The following is a 20,000-nucleotide window of genomic DNA, read 5'->3' on the forward strand; positions in this document are numbered from 1 at the left end:
TACCCAGTACTTCCTGGTCAACCACGCAGCAACGTTGGATGGGATTTTCCCGCTAAAAAGGCAGAGATGTGTCGGCGAGCCCTGAGAAGAAAAGGTAATAAATGCACTGAAATCCTGTTGATTATTTGGATAATTGATTAATGCAACGGTTACCAGAGTAGCTCGTTTGTCTCCGGATCGGACAGCACAGATGAGGTTGATGAAATGTGAGTATCTGAAATTTATGTTCGCGGGGCGCCACTGTGAGAGGAGATGATCATGAGCTTGATGTATTAATGAAAGTGATTTATATTTTTGCATTTTGACGTTTGTTCTTCTTTAGAGTGTTAAAAGCATGCACGAAATTCTCTGTCGACGATAGGTGAGCCTATTATTTGCTTTGATTACGAGATTGTTCAGCATAAGGCGGTGACTATTGAAGACTATTCGTCACTATTCGCTACTATTCGTCACTATTCGCCACTATTCGCACTGTTCGTACTATTCGCTATTCACGACTATTCGCTGTTCGCTATTCGCTATTCGCGACTATTCGCTATTCGCTGTTCGCTATTCGGGTTTTCCAGACACCCCCCAACGTGAATTTTCGGAAAATATCTGTTCGGATGACGATTTGAGATCTAGAATTTTCGGAACATTTGTTGTAAAATTCCTTGCTTGCCTGCCTATCCTAGAATTTTCGAACAACTAAAACATGGTATAATTGCCCATTTTTAACCGATTTTTACCCTAAAAAGGTCACCTAGAATTTTCGGGAGCTTTTTCTCTGGCTAAAATTTTCGAAAAGGTAAGTTTTGATCCCTATAATTTTCGGATCACAAGACTTTCAGCTAGGGAATCCGAACAGATGAAAAATTTTTAGAGGATAAAAATATGCCTGTATCTACCATTAAATGCTAAAACACATTTAACAATGCTATGTTTAAGTAGTTTTGAACTATGTTCTCGAAGGACAGCTAGTATACTTGTTCGCTGCTTTTAAAAATATCGGGTTACTTAGTAGCCGGAAACAATTTTCTCCTAGCGTGATAGTTGCCGTGCAGTGAATTTTTGCGTGGTATACTTAGATAGAATTCACTACGCAAGATACTCACTACGTAAATTGTTTGCATAGTGAGTTACATGCTTTGTCAATGCACCAACTCAGCAGATAGTTAGCACGCAGAATTTTTGCGTAGTGAACATACTAAGCCAAAACATCGGTGTATGGCTTGCCTCAGCCCAAGCTTGTATCAGCACCCAGATTTGATGCATTCTCCGTTGATGTTTAATTTTACTTAAATAACATTAACTTCTTGAATCAATTGTTGAAAGAAAGGTTTTTCTAACTAAAACAAATAATTTTAAAGTAAAGATATGTAGTTTTGATCTGACTCCAGTTAACACTTCGACCGATTACCTACGTTTTTAAACATGTTTAAAGAAAAATGCCTATTTTGGAAAAACACATTTTTAAATTAGTTTGGAACACGTTTGACTGCGGATTTTATAATTAGAAATGTCTTCCTTTCGGGTCGGACAGAATTTATTCAACGACTCGCCGAAGTTTTGACAAAAATAAGGGTACGTGTACCTATTAAACAATCAACCAGAAATATACTTTAACGGATCTAAATATGTCGCAACTCGTCCAATTCTTTAAGTTGCATGATTTATGCTATTCGCTATTGTACTATTATACTTACACAATACGATAAAACGATATAAGATAAGTGGCGCAAGACGAGAGCTGGATGTAATATATCAAATACTCGAGAGTCGTGCATTAGGGGTATCCAGACACCGCGAAATAGATGAAAGCACGACGATGCAGGCGGTGTGCGCTTTTATTATTGATGTTTTGATAGTGTCAACCATTGATTTAACCTTAACCATTTTTTTTGTCGTCTTTGTCAATTATCAATAAGTTTGAGCATCCCATTTTCAGTGTTTCAACAAACAAAAGTAAGGATAGACAAACTCCTGAATATTTCAACATTAGTCTCAAACCTCTACGTAAGCAAAAAGGATGCACGTGGTCGGAAGTAATTCGGATTAATAAGATAACGGTCTTGGATAAGAGATAGTTATATTCGAGATAAGATTGTCGAGTAAACAAATTTATTATTTGGACAGAAGGCAGAGAAGTCAGTTTTTTGTAAAACTGCCGATTAAACTCTTCTTGAAACAACTGCAAAATGGATGGACGCACATGCATCGAAGTATTCGGACACATAATCTTTAGTTTTACAAGTAGTGTAACCGAAGAATACAGCTCAAACGATTCCGAATATAGTCAAGAAACTCTAGAATACAGCCTTTTGCAGGATACAGGCCGAGAATGGTACGCCCAACCAGTGGACCAGATTATTTATCAGGAATACAGCAACAAAGAAGTGACGGTGGATGATTTCTTACCAGCATCCTGTAGAGTTGAGGCGGTCCTTTTAGACGCTTGTTCCCCAAGAGATATCGCAGAACAAAACGAAAATCAGGAAGCGCATCTCGATCGAGCAATGTCCTGGAAGCAGCTTAGACCATCCGCTTTGCGAACAGTCTGTAAGGCAACGGTCATCGGTGCTTCGATTTCGCTTCTCTCTGCCATCGCTATTGGTATGTTGTTCACAATGGTCTCTTATCTTATCTATAAAACGTATCTCAACTGTCATTTTCAACCAAAGAACTCAATTCCGCTAAAGATACAATGGACGCCGGTTATTTATGAATCCATCTTTTGCATTTTTTTGTATACATGGGTGTTTGTACTTGCTCTAGTTCTTTTCCGTCCATATCAACTGTCAGGAGTCAAGACAAAACTCTTTCTATGTTGCATGTTCATGTTTTCCTTGGATTCACTCTTTCGAGTGACTTTACAAGCCCTGGGAATCATTAGATCTTATCCGATTTCCGACGAACAAGCCATCCCTCTAGACATTCTCTTTATCGTAAGTATTTTTGGCCACAACTATTTGTTAACAAATCATCTCTGCCCTCACTCAAAGCGACAAAAACGCACTGTTTTCATGCTTTTTTCCGCCATTTATTGTTTACCTTTTACAGCGGGTATCATCATTTCTTCATATATTTATCCTGCGTATAAGAAACAAAACGAAAAAGGCAAACTGATAATCGCTCTAGTTTCTCCGCTCCTTGGGGTGGCTTTCAAGACAACATCTCGTATTTGTGTTCAGAGACTTTGGAGAATAACACATCCAGCTTATTCTTACGTTATGATGGCGCCATTGTACGGTGCATCAGCGATCACATTCCGAGTTATGCAGGTGGATCTGGACAACTTAAAAGACATCGCTTATCTTGGAATTATTCACGGCGCTGCCGAAGTCATAGAACGAAGCACAGTTGTTGTCATCGATCACATATGCCAACGAATCTTGAAACGAGCCTCAGCTCCTTGGGGGCGTTACAGAACTCCGCGTACCGAGAGAATAACAGCGGATATCGCTATTATGAGCATGCTCTATGAGTCCTCCGCAATTGTCTCTATAACTGGATTCTTCCATTTGTATCAATTCATTTATGAGAACACCTCCTTCTGGTTATTGTTAATGTCTTTTACCAAGTTTACTGCAGTTCCATTAGTGATCGAGTGGCTTTTCACAAGTATATCCTTGGCGATCGAAACGCGATATCAGAATTTGGCCGTCATGGCAGTTTGGAGAAAGGAATGGAGAAGACACATTCTAGTTGCTGTGTTCAACGTTTTACCATTAGCTGCTTGGGCGAGTCCACATTTTCACACTGTTTTCCAGGCGCGATTTAAGGAACCATTGCATCAAGTTCCTTGCAAAATGCCATTTTCTTAAGATAATCATGACCGACTTGTATTAGGAACGAGATGGTTAATCTTAAGTCGCTAATTTAACAGAGATGTGTATTTATCGATGATGCCGGGAACATAGAAAAGGTCCGAGGGTTACTAACATAAGTTAAACCTAGCGCTGTAACTTTGCGAAATTAGCTCAGATACGGCTGCAGTCCTGTAACCTAGGAGACACGTGGAAGCTGCCATCCCCCTCAGCCCTGATTTCAGTCCTGCCAGTGCGTGGGATGAACGATCATCGCCTGACTCGACTCACTCTAGTTCAATGGCCTGACTGTCACTAGTCTTCTGTAGCTCTTCGGTGAACCATGGCCATTGATTCCAACTGTGACAAAAAGTGGAGCAGCTCATCGCAGCTAATATCTCTTGACCCTCAAATTCCCAGCGATCGGACCAATATTACACAAACAACTTTTAACTACATGAATCAAGGGCTTAATTCCTCAAGAAAATGTGATGTTGTGTTGACTGAGACTCGAATTCGATCTCAAGAAGGACCATGTAGGTTTCATCGCCAGCCACCATTTAAGTAAAAAATGGAAAGATAAAGTTCGGGCTCAGGGAAATTGACCAGTGGTCACGTGAGACCACTAGAGAGACATGTGAATTAAGGTCTAACCCACTTTTAGACGGGGGAGGGACAAAGCACGAGTAGTTCGAATATCGCGCAATTGTTGCTTCGCCTGTGTGTAGAAAGTGTCATGTCACGTTCGAAATGTGTCCCAAGAATTCTGTCCATGGTTGTAAATTAAGGCCAACACTTTTTTGTTCCAACATCGGTTGTCAACAAGAAAAGGTGGCCAACAATTTTAAATTATTTAGCCGAATACAATTAATGAGTATTTATATCGTCTATTCCCGTCTCCTGTCTTTAGAGACAGACGTAGGCGGCAGCTCAGTTGGTTAGTGCGCGGCTTTCTGAGATAAACGAGTCGTCAGTTTGATCCCCGTCTCATTCGATCGATGTCTGTTTCGACTTTGCTTTGATCCATGTATCTCTAGCTTTAAATACGCGTAAAACGGAGCATTGACAGAGGAAGTGGAGTAAAAGGTGCGCACCGAGGACCACAAGTTTAACAGTAACTCTAGTTCACTGTCACATGTTACCCTCGTGAAATAAGGACCTTTACGTTAACTTTATCTGTCAAACCAAGATATCTAATTCCAAACTTCATTCGTTACTAACCAAGTTTGGAGTACTTGATCTCCACTCTTCTGTAGTGCTTTGGTATAATGCTACCAGGATCATCGTCTAAAGAGAAATTCTGGAAAGATGTTAGGACTTATATTATTTCAATGTTTCCGGCCACGATATTGAAGTGAGAGGCTACATTCGAAACAATATACTGTATAACTTGAAAAAACTGTTCGTAAATATCAAGTTCCTAACGACGGAAGAACAGGAATCGTTACAAAGTGTTGTAGAAGTGAAGAGTTAAGCTAGTTTTCACTGGCGACTTATGCATAAGCAAAAGGAACATAGGTAATTAGCTCATCAGCTTTTTATCCTTAACACAGTAGTATCTCAAGTGAAGCTATGATCCTCCCAGTTATGAACGCAGTTTTAGCAATTGCGTAGAGAAGCCTGAAAAATTCAGGACTTCAACAGGGTTTGCACCCGTGACCTCGCGAGGCCGGTGCGCTCTTACCAACTGAGCTCCTGAAGCCACTGACGTTGGGAGCTGGTCAAATGACTAAAGGGAAAATTTGATCGCACAAATGACCAGCTCTCAGCATCAGTGGACTTATAGCTCAGATGGGTAGAGCGTCGCACCGGCATCGCGAGGTCACAGGTTCAAACTCCGTTAATTGAAGTCCTGAAATTTTCAGGCTTCTCTACGCAATTGCTAGAATTGCGTTCATAACTGCGACGATCATAGCTTCACTTGATTTCATATCCGCAGTCCAATATATGATTCCTTTCATATATCATTTCGTTCACAGTACCTTCTGTAGGACACTACGTAACAATCATTAAATGCGCCTCAATGTGTTTCTTGGGAATGCTTGTGCTTACGCATGTGTCGCTCTTGTAAACTTGCAGCTGTTTAAAGGAGCAGTGTCACGCTGTTTCAGTCAAACTTCAAAACAATAAAATACGTTGTTCGCATCAATCGAGACCAAAAAATAATGGTGGATTTTTGTTGCCAATAAGAGTTAAAGTGCACTGAAGCTATTCTTTGGAAGGTATTCTTTGCATCCATGGATGGAGAGGATGGAAATGGATTGAAACTTGAAAAAACCTTACCAGTTTTTTTTAAGTTTGGAGATGGTGTCCGCAGAAAGTCGCCAAAAATTAAATACGGATAGCTCTTTGTGCAATAAATATATGTCATATGTTAAACAGGGTAGGAGAAATAACCCCGCCTTGAGGAACTCCAGCTATAACCTCTCCACTACAAGAAACTACCCCTGGGAGCTTATTAAACCTATGTCCTACCGGAGAGATAACTTTGAACCCAGTTCCAGAAACTGCCAGAGATATTCATGGTAGTTAGTTTCTCAAGTAAAGTGGCGTGATCAACAAGATCAAACGCTTTGCGGAAATCCAAAAATAAAGCATGCACCCCGCAAAACGGACTCGTTGGTTCAGTAGCATTGAACCAATCTTGGGTTATACTTGTGAGTGCCGTTACAGTTGACCGCTTTTCCTGAAATGCATGCTGGGTAGCGTCGATCTTCATGTTACTTTTATTCAGCATGAGTTGGATTTTCTCAAGAACTTTCGCAGCTTGAGGAAGGACAGAGATTTGTCTGAAGTCGTTATTAATGTCCGTTGGATTACTAACTTTGGGTACAGGACTAATCAACGCGTGCTTGTATGCTGTTGGATACTGCACTGCTGTATACTAGCACAGATAATGTCATGAAAAGCAGGCGCTATCTCTTCGTGAAAAGATTTCAAGAGCCACGTCGGTACTTCGTCACAACCTGTAGCCTTCCTGCCATTAAGATGTTTCATTATGGCTTTTACTTGACCGATACTTGGAAGGGGAGGTGGTCTATCTTGCAGTCTATCAGACATTTCTGAGGCCAGCAAACAGGGGCACCCAACGAGAATATAGTTCAAAACCACTGAAACAGCATTGTTAAACGTATTTTAGTATTTAAACGGTAGATATAGGCATATTTTTACCCCCTAAAAATTTTTCATCTGTTCGGATTTCCTACCTGAAAGTCTAGTGATCCGAAAATTACAGGGATCAAAACTTACCTTTTCGAAAATTTCAGCCAGAAAAAAGGCTCCCGAAAATTCTAGGTGACCTTTTTAGGGTAAAAATCCGCTAAAAATGGGCAATTATACCATTTTTTAGATGTTCGAAAATCCTAGGACAGGCAGGCAAGGAAGAAATTTTAAAAGAAATGTTCCGAAAATTCTAGATCTCAATTGCCCCTGAGCAAAGCCGTCGCCGTTCTATTTTTCCAAGGTGCTGTAAAGGCTTGCAGTAACTTATCTGCAACCTCTTTTAGCTCATCAGATGACGGAGCTGTAGGTGTTGTTCTTTGTCTTTCGGCACCGCAGAGCAGATTTATACCATTTGCGTGGATTAGACATGCGAAATTCACTCACCTTTGCTTCATAAAACTTGCGTTTTGCATTCTTGATGAGAATTGCAACTTTATCTTTCATCTGAATGTATCTTTCCTTGTCACATATAGAAAAGGCCTTCTGGCGAGCGCTAATTGAGCCTTTAATATGTGGTGTCATCCATTCCTTGTCGCATTCTCTCCATCCTTGGCCGCAAAAAAATTAACAACTAGTCGGGTAAGGTAGAGAGATCCACCACTAGCCACCGACACTCAGGTCAATAGTTGTTTTTATTATATACTAAATATACATAGCACAAAAGGATGATTTTAAATCATTTATTCCTGCGAAGATTACAATATTTTCGGCCGCAAATTCCGCGCGAATTACTCGGAGATGAATATCGATGCAAAGAATAACCGGAGTTTGAGTAGCCAATCAGCAAGCGCGTTCAACGCTATCCACTGACTAAGAATAGCTTCAGTACACTCAATGGTTATTGGTAACAAAACTACAGCATTCTTCTTTGGTCTTTTAGTGTTTTGAAGTTTGACTAAAATAGCGTGTCACTGCCCCTTTAAACAAAGGCGATGCCATTGAAATGATAGAAACGAATTGTGTCGACTACTGGAATAAAATTGAAAAAAAGGACAAAAAAAGTAAATAACAAGGTTGTTCTTGTTCATCTCTCATCCTAATAGTAACTCAGGCCAACAGGGCTCAAATTTTCTCAAAAGAACAAGTGCATAGGAAATTAATATATGCGTCTACGACTAAACCGAAGCGGTGTTGAAGTTAAAACGTAGTCTTCCTGTGGTATTCCAAGTGACACCGCCAAATTAGGGAGCTTCAAAGCACACGAGGTTTTTGATACGCGGACGGCAACCGGAAGTGAACATTTCGCATGCGAGGAAAGAAGGTGACAGTGTCTCCCAGATTTTTTTCACTAATCATCTCTAATAGAGAAAAGACACTTTGCAATATATAAGTGGTTGTGTGAAAACAAGTGAGATGCGCGGTTGCGGAAAATTAATTCAGTTTTTAACGAAACGAGGCAAGATACAATGTGCTCTTCAAAGCAGCCGTTTTTTTTGGTTATGAGCATAAACATGACGGTTGGAACTTCAAGTTAACTCAGGAATATGCGTCACTTGAACAGCGTAGTCTACATCACTTACTTGGACACTGGGAGTAGAAACGAAGATGAGGAAGATGAGGAATCTGGAAAAAACAAACACCTATTTCAAACAAATGTGAAATTTGATCTGTAACAAGTCGCCCGTCATCATGTGTGATTAGTGTGTTCAATTGGCCACTGTGTCAAACATTTTGTGAATGCAACCCCTGTGTTCAATCGTCCATTGTGCCAAGCATTTGAGCTTATCAATAGCGTGTTTTCACATGACGTTATCAAATTGCAAAATCACAGCTGCGAGGTTTTCTGATCTTTTAATCCATACCAGGTAAAAGAGTTACTTAGACGTAAATCTTTTACCAGTTTTAGACCCTGTAGCGTTTTTTGTTTTGAGAATACAGCATTCGGAATTTTCAAATTTGGCCTTTTTCACCAAGACAGTAACTGAGATCATAGTTAGTAGAGGAGACTGGTTATCAAAGCCGGCGCACTTTAAAGGCACCAAACAATAGAGGTTCTCTGATGTTGAGCCCGCACGTCACGTGACACTGACCCTGCAAAATGCATCTCACATGTGAACGCACGGTCTTTTTTTATCAAATCCTTGAAACTATGATCCAAATCACTCGTCTTCTTGATCTCTCCAAGCCATTCTTTCCTCCATGTGGAATGAGCTTCGTCCTTTGCCAATGGCAACTTCCATATACCAATAACTGCGCAGTTCTCTCCTGGCATCACTTTTTCATTAAACTTTTCTCACTGGATCTCGAAACATAGACAAAAAGTGCAGACAACTTGTCAAATAAACCGTGACTCGTAGCAAAGTTACTTACGAGTCGCCGTCGCCATCTTGTTGATTTGTGTGGGCAGGGTCAGGATCACGTGACTAAGCGAAAACCATAACAAAGATCGGGAGATGTTCCTCCAAAGTCCACCGGCTTTCATAACCAGTCTCCTCTACTAACTACGCTGAGATAAAGCTGTCTGGTTCAAAAAACGGTTTAGCCTTGTGATTTTTGGCAAATTAAGCATTAAAAGCTGAAGAAGACATGTTTATGCTCATTTAGTTCAGTTCACGAGCAAAAAGAGAGGGCTTTTATCGCAAACTGAGGTCCAGATGTTTTGTTGATTAGAGGCCAGCCAAGGAACATCAACATGGCGTCTCCATATAAAGCTCTGTAAAATTGAGTGACATGTTCCTTCGGCAAATAACTTAGAAACAATGCACCAAACAGACTTGAAACGTGGAGCAGTTATTTTTGTATTAGTCTTTTGTAACATTTCATTTTCTTAGCTTCTTTCTTTGAACGGTTTCGGATTTAATTTTTTACTACGTGCCAGTGAAACACTCTAAGTGTGTTCATTTGGCCATTGTGAGTCAACACCACCCATTAACTGTCCTGGCCAAACGAGAGCGAGAGTTGATGAGAGTTGACTAGAGTTGAAACTCGTGAGAGTGATCGAGAGTTGGCCAAACGAGAGCGAGAGTTTTGTCGAGAGTTTCACGCGTAAAAAAGAGAGACCCTGGGAAAACCCTTTCAGACGTAAATGTGGCGACTAGCCAGCAGGTATATTCAGCTCGCCAGACCGCTAAAATGAATTTTGTGCGCAAGCTTACGCATGTTTATTTCTAATGCTTATTTTTTGGCTGTCACTTCCCTATTGTGAAAGTCTTTAGAGGAAACATTCCTGAGGCAAGGTCTTGCCTCGGATAAGTCAATTGGTGCAAAAATTTTCTCGTCACTCCACCTTTTTTTTGAAACCTTGGCGTTGTCCTTGGTCCCCCATTCCGACCCCATATTATGTTTCCTTTTTAATCTGGGCCTGCTGGAAAAAACAGTAATTGCTGGCCGCAAAACTCTCGGTCAAACTCTCGTGCGCGGCCAAAGGAGATAAAACTCTCGCCAACTCACATCGAAAATTTGAGCAGCTCTCTAGAGTCAATGAGAGTAACCGAGAGTGGATGAGAGTTCCTGGCCAAACGAGAGCGAGAGTTTCAACTCTCGTCACTTCTCATCAACTCTCTCTCTCGTTTGGCCAGGGCTTTAGAAAGCACTGTTTGGGAATTCCAACACCATTCCCTCCAATATAGGAATCAAAAACCGGAAAATAAATCAAGTATATAAAAAAGGATTTATGTCTTCGTTACTGGGATTTTGCGATCCCAGGATCTGTCATCTCTCCTACCTTCTCCGGGAGATAAAAGACTGTAAATTATAAGTAATCGTTTATGTAAATGACAACAACAAATCGTGACAAAAAAAAAAAAAAACATGTAAGTGGCAATCAGGCCCAGAACGCTCACATGACCCGCTTAGCAACGGCACTGCTTGGGGATTCCATCGCCATTCCTCCCAATACAGGAATCAAAAAACGGGAAAAGAAGATTGGAAAAAAGCTTTTAACAACCAAAAACAACACTAAAATCAAGCAAAGAAAAAGAAGTTAAAAAATTATAAGATTAGAAGTCTTCTGCGGGGATAATACGTAGTGGTCTCTCTCGTATCCAACGCGCTCTCGAGGAATAATTGTTAAGTAGACACTTAACCTAACATCAAAATTAATGGTATGTGATAGGTCAAGTCAATGACATTCGACAACAAAAAAATAAATCCATTCCTCCTAGTAAAGGAATAAAAAGCGTGAAAAGAATATCAGTAAAAAGCCTTAAACAACCAAATAAAAACACTCTATTTTGTTTTATACACAAACCAAAGCACTGAACGAATGAAGCGGCCGATCTCCAGACAGTATTCCAAAGAAATTTCGCCTTTTAATACAATACTTACTTAATTGACAGCTCCCCATAGGGGCTTTTCAGGGCCAATGAAACACAACCACACAACAGAACAACAACAACTGTTAAGAATCCCAACTGGCTGGAGGCAATTTATCTTTACATTCCTCAAAAGGTTTTAGTAAAAGTAAATTGTGATAGTTGTTGAGGCCCCATTAGGGAAGGGAGGAATCTCAGTATCCCATATCCCTAAATATCCTCTATCCCGTTAATTCCTGTGGTTTGTATCACTATAATACGAGTACGGTCTTTAAAATATCCTGCAACCCGTTAATTTCCCTCCCAAATATCTCATATCCTTATAAGCTTTTTACCTAAATATCCCGTTCCTGATAACCCCTAACAGGGCCTCTTCGTTTCTGCTCTTCCGCTGCTGTGCGAGCGGATGCAACAACTCTGAACAATGTAAGGAAGTGCAGTGTATTATGGGAAGGAAACGACCCATAAGACTTTGTAAACTTACAAAGTTAGGCTGCCGACATGCTTTTTCAACATATTAATGCGCTGCTATCTCCATGGAGATCATATCTAATGTGTGTGCGTGGCCCCAACAATTTTGGAAGAACTGTGCAAACGGAACAACATTGTTGCGCTAGGCTTCGGCGATCAAGGAACAAAAGAAACGTCGAGAGTTATTGGCTCAAACGTTTGACCAGTTTCAAGTTTCGCGCAACAACTCTCAACAACACAAAACAATATGCAACAGGATGAGCAAAGGGACGCAACATGTAACACCCAACAATGTTGCGTCCCTTTGCATGCGAAATCTCAAGTGAAATACTAAATTCGAAGGCCCCTTCTTTTGAGTTGGCAATTGTGCAAGTCATGCAACTGTTTGGCAAAGTACGCAGGAATTATTTGTTTTTTTTAGAGGGGGTATTAGAGAATGGGTTCAGAATACTGGTTAACTTGCTGGGGACACACCTTCATGTAAGCTCAGTTTTAACATTGTTACCCAGATCGGAAAGCGAATAAAGTGCGAAAGCGCAGATTTGCTGTCCGGAGGAAGGCTCTGACCAGCGGTTTGCGTCTCAGCTCGACTGCTCCACATTCCATCATCTTTACTAAAGCTCGTCACAGTGTTAGCCACTCAAAACTGTCTGTTCGATTTCCATGTTGGATGATATGGAGCAGCATTTTGTTGGGGGCACTTAAATGCGGGATTGTACAGCTGAATCCAGGAAGTTTACGGACACCCTAAGTAACCCAAAAAACCGTACACCAAATTCCTTGGGACAGCTATGCAAAACTTGTGATTACTGATGACTTCAGCATTCCTTTCAAAAGCAGTGCCATATTTTTGCAGTTCCCACTCCCCCTCCCCCGGCACCCACTACAATGTTGAAAGTCTGAAAAATTTATGGGTGCATGTTTACAGCATTGTGGGTGGGGTGGGCTGCACGAAGGATTGTTAACGTAAGCTTATTAGCAGCATACAGCCAATCTGAAGTACGGCCTTGGAAAAGTCTCTTTGAATCGAAAGTTCTTTACCTGTATTGTCACACTTGACCACTCATTTGGACTAAATAGCCAACAATAATGCTTCAAAAATAGGCAACTTTAAATTGAAATCCTCCATCTTTGTTTTTGTGTATGTAAACGAGGCTATGACGTACAACGGTCAAGGATTTCTCCGGTTAGCTAGATGTACTTGATGTAAACAGGCAGGAAGAGTGATACTTTGTAGACTTGAATCTTAATCCAGAGGTTAAATTGTATTGATATTGGCTCCACCATCAGAATAGATTTACCTCGTGGTCGTTAAGCAGGGTTTATATGTGAGTTATATGCAGGAGTTTTACAAAGCGAAAGAGAGTTTGCAGTGCTATCCCGTGCTCATTGCTGTCAAATAAACGCCTGGAAGTCGAGTTTAATCTGTCTTCCGTGGTCTTCTACGAGACCCCTGTTACAGCTTCAAAACGAACGATCGATTTATATATTTCCTTCAAATGGTAGGAGTAAATCGTTGCAGTACATCTATAAAGCTAACATAATTTAAATACATTTCAAGTCAAGTTTATTTTACTGCCTGGAAAAGCGCAAAACACTGAAAGTCGTCTATATATTGCTTAATTCAGTTTTCTGGCTCCAAGATAATGATATTTGGGACTGGTTGGCTGTGATTTTAGTATTAAGCGAATGTCATTAAGACCAATATTCATATACCTGAAAATCCCGCTTGAAGTCCTCCTTGGTAAGATGACAGATCCGAACAAACAATATAGCAGTCGGGTTTTCAGGTTTGAGGAGTCCATCCACGTTTTATTTTCGATGGCCAATTTTTCTTTTAATTGTCATTTTCCGGTGGAAGCTTCGGTTTTTTAAAATTTCTTTATGTGTTCTCAAGTCTAGACATGTGTCTAGTTTCATCTACCTCAAAAGCGTACTTGGGCAGATCAAAACACACCCCAACAGCGGTAATTGTTGCTGTGAAAAAGCCTTGCTATGTGTCTTGAGCAACAAGTGAAGGTTTCCGTCGTCTTATTCCAAATGCTTCCCCGTGTGAAAGCAAACAAATACGTTTGCTGAAGCATCAAAGACGGCTGTCGCAGAAGTAAGAAAGTGAATTAAAAAGAAGGTACGCTAGTGGAATATTTCTGTGTCGATTGTTCAAGGTTTTTGTCTTGTTTACATTTGCTCTGGCTGATTTTTGCCGCCTAGTTTGTATGATCAGAGGATCTACAAGTATTTAGTGACTTAAGTTTCTGTTACATTTATGGCCTACTTGGCCTACTATATTAAACCACAAAACCGTTTACAGCAGTTCATCCTACATTTGAATTTCTTGGAGCAGAAAGGTCACACAACATTGAGAAAGAGATCGGGGAACGAAGAACTTGGTAAGGTCCAACACGTTTGTTGACTATTGCTACGTCATAACACGCCATATCGAAGATGATGATGATAATAATAATAATAATAATAATAATAATAATAATAATAATAATAATAATACTTAAAAAACGCATGTCACGCAAGTCTCAATGCTTTTTACAATACAGGTTTAAAATAAAAAATTTAAAAATATTTATGAAATCAGAAAATATAAGAATATAGAAATCAAAAAGGTAATTTAAAAAGATAAGTTTTTAAACTTCTTTTGAAGTCATCAAAGGAACTGTTATTAAGTCTTATATTGTCAGGAAAACTGTTCCATAATCTTGCGGCTGCAACACTGAACATTCGACCACCAAAACTGTATGTTCTTCATGTTGGGATCTTAAGAAGGCCTTTATTGCATGATCTCAGTCTACGTGGAGGAGTATATGGGACAATACGTTATTTTATGAAGCTGGGAGACATGCCATTTAGTGCTTTGCAGACAAGGAGAGTGGTCTTAAACTTTATTCTTTGGTCAACTGATAACCAGTGGAGATTTCTTAGTATGGGCATCATACGTTCTGTTCGCTTTGATCCAGTCAACAGCCTTGCGGCCGCATTTTGTACACGCCGTAGATTTGCGATCTCGGTAACAGGCAAGCCGTGAAACAGGCGCTCTCCAAGTCACGAAAGAGGCAACGTCAAAGTGCTCTTGTCACATTTTAACAGGGAACTGGACAAAGCGGCAATTATTTTCGAATTCCAGGGGAAAGGTAAGAGTACTTTAGAGAAACTCTTTCTGGACCGTACTTTCCCTTTAAGCAGTTCGCTGCTGACCGTTATCTCGCTAGATTTTGGATTTTCATTGGCATATAGCAATTTAATGTCATCAGCAAAGAGAAAGAAGAAAATCTTTAAGAGGACTTGTGGACCGTACTGCGATTTCAATAGGATAAAAAACGCACACTGGTTTCAAACCAAACGCGGTTTAAACCTTCCTATGATTTTAAGAGGACTTGTGGACCGTACTGCGATTTCAATAGAATAAAAAACGCACATTGGTTTTAAACCAAACGCGGTTCAAACCTTCCTATGATTTTAAGAGGACTTGTGGACCGTACTGCGATTTCAATAGGATAAAAAACGCACACTGGTTTCAAACCAAACGTGGTTCAAACCTTCCTATGATTTTAAGAGGACTTGTGGACCGTACTGCGATTTCAATAGGATAAAAAACGCACACTGGTTTCAAACCAAACGTGGTTCAAACCTTCCTATGATTTTAAGAGGACTTGTGGACCGTACTGCGATTTCAATAGGATAAAAAACGCACACTGGTTTCAAACCAAACGCGGTTCAAACCTTCCTATGATTTTAAGAGGACTTGTGGACCGTACTTCGATTTCAGTAGAATAAAAAACGCACATTGGTTTCAAACCAAACGCGGTTCAAACCTTCCTATGATTTTAAGAGGACTTGTGGACCGTACTTCGATTTCAGTAGAATAAAAAACGCACATTGGTTTCAAACCAAACGCGGTTCAAACCTTCCTATGATTTTAAGAGGACTTGTGGACCGTACTTCGATTTCAGTAGAATAAAAAACGCACATTGGTTTCAAACCAAACGCGGTTCAAACCTTTCTATGATTTTAAGAGGACTTGTGGACCGTACTGCGATTTCAATAGGATAAAAAACACACACTGGTTTCAAACCAAACGCGGTTCAAACCTTCCTATGATTTTAAGAGGACTTGTGGACCGTACTTCGATTTCAGTAGAATAAAAAACGCACATTGGTTTCAAACCAAACGCGGTTCAAACCTTCCTATGATTTTAAGAGGACTTGTGGACCGTACTTCGATTTCAGTAGAATAAAAAACGCACATTGGTTTCAAACCAAACGCGGTTCAAACCTTTCTATGATTTTAAGAGGACTTGTGGACCGTACTTCGATTTCAGTAGAATAAAAAACGCACATTGGTTTCAAACCAAACGCGGTTCAAACCTTTCTATGATTTTAAGAGGACTTGTGGACCGTACTGCGATTTCAATAGGATAAAAAACACACACTGGTTTCAAACCAAACGCGGTTCAAACCTTCCTATGATTTTAAGAGGACTTGTGGACCGTACTGCGATTACAATAGGATTAAAAACGCACGCTGGTTTCAAACCAAACACGGTTCAAACCTTCCTATGGTTTTAAGAGGACTTGTGGACAGTACTGCGATTTCAATAGAATAAAAAACGCACATTGGTTTCAAACCAAACGCGGTTCAAACCTTTCTATGATTTTAAGAGGACTTGTGGACCGTACTGCGATTTCAATAGGATAAAAAAAGCACGCTGGTTTCAAACCAAACACGGTTCAACCCTTCCTGTCTATGTTAATTTTTCTTCAAAAATCTTTCTAAAAACGAGTCAAAACCGGGCATTGATTCTTAGTTTTCATTTAATCATATCACGAGGTCATGACCATGACGGCCTGCTCATAACATTGTTTCAATGTGCCCAGCCCGATTCATTCGATGCGTCTCTACTGGGCTGTTACTCTGCGGATTTTACAAATATCTTCCTTTCGGATCGGCCGAGAGTTTAATCAACGCGTCCCGGAAGTGTTGACGAAAATAAGAGTAGCTATTAAACAGTCAACCGGAAATATACTTTAACGGATCTAAATATGTCGCAACTCGCCCAATTCTTTAACAATACGATAAAACAGTATACCGGGTTTGGCCAATGTAGTAAGGATGTTCTAGTCGTCCAGCGCCACGATGTAAGATAAGTGGCGCAAGACGAGAGTTGGATGTAATATATTAAAACCTCGAGCGTCGTGCATTATCGGGGTATCCAGACACCGCGAAATAGATGAAAGCACGCCGATGCAGGCCGTGTGCGCTTTTATTGTTGATGTTTTCATAGAGTTAACCTCATTTTTTTTTTTGTCGTCTTTGTCAATTATCAATAAGTTTGAGCTTCCATTTGCAGTTTTTCGGTTTTCTTGAAACAAAAGTAACCTGGAATAACAGAAAAACTTCTGAATATTTCAACATCAGTCTCGAACCGCTACGTAAGCGAAAGAGATGCACGTGGGTGGAAGTAATTCGGATTAATAAATAACGGTCTTGGATACGAGATAGTTATATTCGAGATAAGATTGTCGAGTAAACAGATTTTACTTGGACAGAAGGCAGAGGAGTCAGTTTTTTGTAATACTGCACGATTAAACTTTTCTTGAAACAACTACAAAATGGATGGACGCACATGCATCGAACTGTTCGGACACATAATCTTTAGTTTTACACGTGGTGTATCCGAACAATACAGCCCAAAGGATTCTGAATATAGTCAAGAAACTCTAGAATACAGCCTTTTGCAGAATACAGGCCGAGAATGGTACGCTCAACCAGTGGACAAGATTATTTATCAGGAATACAACAACAAAGAAGTGACGGTGGATGATTTTTTACCAGCATCTTGTAGAGTTAAGGCGGTCTTTTTAGACGCTTGTTCCCCCACAGATATCGCAGAACAAAACGAAAACCAGGAAGCGGATCTCGATCGAGCAATGTCCTGGAAGCAGCTTAGACCATCCACTTTGCGAACGATCTGTAAGGCAACGGTCATCGGTGCCTCGATTTCGCTCCTCTCAGCCATCGCTATTGGTAAGTTGTTCACAATGGTCTCTTATCTTACCTATAAAACTTACCTCAACTGTCATTTTCAACCAAAGAACTCAATTCCGCTAAAGTTACAATGGATGCACGTTATTTATCATTCCATCTTTTTCATTTTTTTGTATATTTGGGTGTTTGTACTTGCTCTGGTTCTTTTCCGTCCATATCAACTGTCAGGAGTCAAGACAAAACTCTTTCTATGTTGCATGTTCATGTTTTCCTTGGATTCACTGTATCGAGTAACTTTACAAGCCCTGGGAATCCTTAAATCTTTCCCGCTTTTCGACGCACAAGCCATCCCCATAGGCATTCTCTTTAACATGGGTATTTTTGGCCACAACTATTTGTTAACAAATCATCTCTGCCTTCACTCAAAGAGACAAAAACGCGCTGTTTTCATGCTTTTTTCCGCCATTTATTGTTTACCTTTTACAGCGGGTATGATCATTACTTCATATATTTATCCTGCGTATAAGAAACAAAACGAAAAAGGCAAACTGATAATCGCTCTATTTTCTCCGCTCATTGGGGTGGCTTTCAAGACAACATCTCGCATTTGTGTTCAAAGACTTTGGAGAATAACACATCCAGCTTATTCTTACGTTATGATGGCGCCATTGTACGGTGCATCAGCGGTCACATTCCGGGTAACCGTTATGCAGGTGGATCTCGGCAACTTAAGAGACATCGCTTATCTTGGAATCATTCACGGCGCTGCCGAAGTCATAGAACGAAGCACAGTTGTTGTCATCGATCACATATGCCAACGAATCTTGAAACGAGCCTCAGCTCCTTGGGGGCGTTACAGAACTCCGCGTACCGAGAGAATAACAGCAGATATTGCTATTATGAGCATGCTCTATGAGTCCTCTGCAATTGTCTCTATAAATGGATTCTTCCATTTGTATCAATTCATTTATGAGAACACCTCCTTCTGGTTATTGTTGGTATCTTTTGCCAAGTTGACTGCAGTTCCATTAGTGATCGAATGGCTTTTCACAAGTATATCCTTGGCGATCGAAACGCGATATCAGAATTTGGCCGTCATGGCAGTTTGGAGAAAGAACTGGAGAAGACACATTCTAGTTGCTGTGTTCAACGTTTTACCATTGGCTGCTTGGGCGAGTTCATATTTTCTCACTGTTGTCCAGGCGCGATTTAAGGATCCTTTGCATGAAGGTTCTTGCAAAATGCCATTTTCTTAAGATAATCATGATCGACGTGCATTAGGAACGAGATGGTTAATCTTAAGTCGCTAAATGAACACAAATGTGTGTTTATCGATGATGCCTGGAACATAGAAAAAGTCCAAGGGTTACTAAAATGAGTTAAACCTGTAACATTGCGAAATTAGGGAATTTAAGAAACGACGACGGTTGCGACTACGACAACGCCACAAAGCAATAATATCATTGGTTAAAAGAGCATAAATAATCGTTCAGCACGTGCAGCACGGATTTTAGCAAATATGTTTGCAGTCCTCTGCATAACGACGACGTGAAATCACCAAATTTGAAGTTTTGACGACAAGATAAGCATGCAACAGAGAATCCTTCATCTCTGTTGTAACTTTGAAACCGCTCGTACCGATTTATTTTTAGGATACTTTGCCCACATTGTACGACGCGAACTAGACTGAAAAATCGCGAAAGGCTTACGATAGAGCCAAGTTATATTTTGAGGTGACGTTTTCGTCGACGGTCGCCGTCGTAGATTTTAAATTCCCTATTAGCTCGGATACGGCTGCAGTCCTGTAACCTAGGAGACACGTGGAAGCTGCCATCCCCTCAGTCCTGATTTCAGTCCTGTTAGTGCGTGGGATGAACTACCATCGCCTGACTCGAATAACTCTAGTTCAATGGCCTGACTGTCACTAGTTTTCTGTAGCTCTTCGGTGAACCATGGCCATTGATACCAACTGTGACAAAAATTAAGTCCTTGAGAAAATGTGATGTTGTGTTGACTGAGAGTCGAATTCGATCTCAAGAAGGACCATGTAGGTTTTCTTTATCGCCACCATTTCATTTAAAAATGGAAAGATAAAGTTCGGGCCCAGAGCAATTGGCCAGTGGTCACGTGAGACCACCAGAGAGACATTTCTTGGGTTTTGATTTGGGTGCTAAATACATTGTAGAGGACTTTTTGTCTTGTTGTATTCTATTTTTAGACGGGAGAGGGACTGGGCACGAGTAGTTCGAATCTCGCACGATTGTTGCTTCGCC

General features: G+C 40.4%; 3 protein-coding genes across 3 annotated transcripts in view; 2 read left to right on the top strand and 1 right to left on the bottom strand.

Annotated features, from left to right (window-relative positions):
• The window catches only part of LOC138006870 (uncharacterized), a 78,722-nt gene that overhangs the window by 16,341 nt on the left and 42,381 nt on the right, over positions 1 to 20,000 (bottom strand). The window contains exon 2 of the mRNA XM_068853480.1: positions 5,007 to 5,072. The gene's annotated coding sequence lies outside the window, so the exon portion shown is untranslated. The remainder of the gene's footprint in view (positions 1 to 5,006; positions 5,073 to 20,000) is intronic.
• Positions 1,819 to 5,037, top strand: LOC138006867 (uncharacterized). Its single transcript, XM_068853476.1, has one exon. The coding sequence runs from the start codon at positions 2,178 to 2,180 to the stop codon at positions 3,801 to 3,803; it is 1,626 nt and encodes a 541-aa protein (XP_068709577.1). The 5' UTR covers positions 1,819 to 2,177; the 3' UTR covers positions 3,804 to 5,037.
• On the top strand, positions 17,352 to 19,464 carry LOC138005119 (uncharacterized). Its single transcript, XM_068851396.1, has one exon. It carries the CDS (start codon positions 17,352 to 17,354, stop codon positions 18,981 to 18,983), a length of 1,632 nt encoding a protein of 543 aa, XP_068707497.1. The 3' UTR covers positions 18,984 to 19,464.

Source organism: Montipora foliosa, chromosome 6, assembly GCF_036669935.1.
Source record: "Montipora foliosa isolate CH-2021 chromosome 6, ASM3666993v2, whole genome shotgun sequence".
Taxonomy (NCBI): Eukaryota; Metazoa; Cnidaria; class Anthozoa; order Scleractinia; family Acroporidae; genus Montipora; species Montipora foliosa.

What these genes read in the sequence shown, in the direction of transcription:
- LOC138006867 (XM_068853476.1), top strand. Translation starts at nt 2,178, where the DNA reads ATGGATGGACGCACATGCATCGAAGTATTCGGACACATAATCTTTAGT.
- LOC138005119 (XM_068851396.1), top strand. Translation starts at nt 17,352, where the DNA reads ATGGATGGACGCACATGCATCGAACTGTTCGGACACATAATCTTTAGT.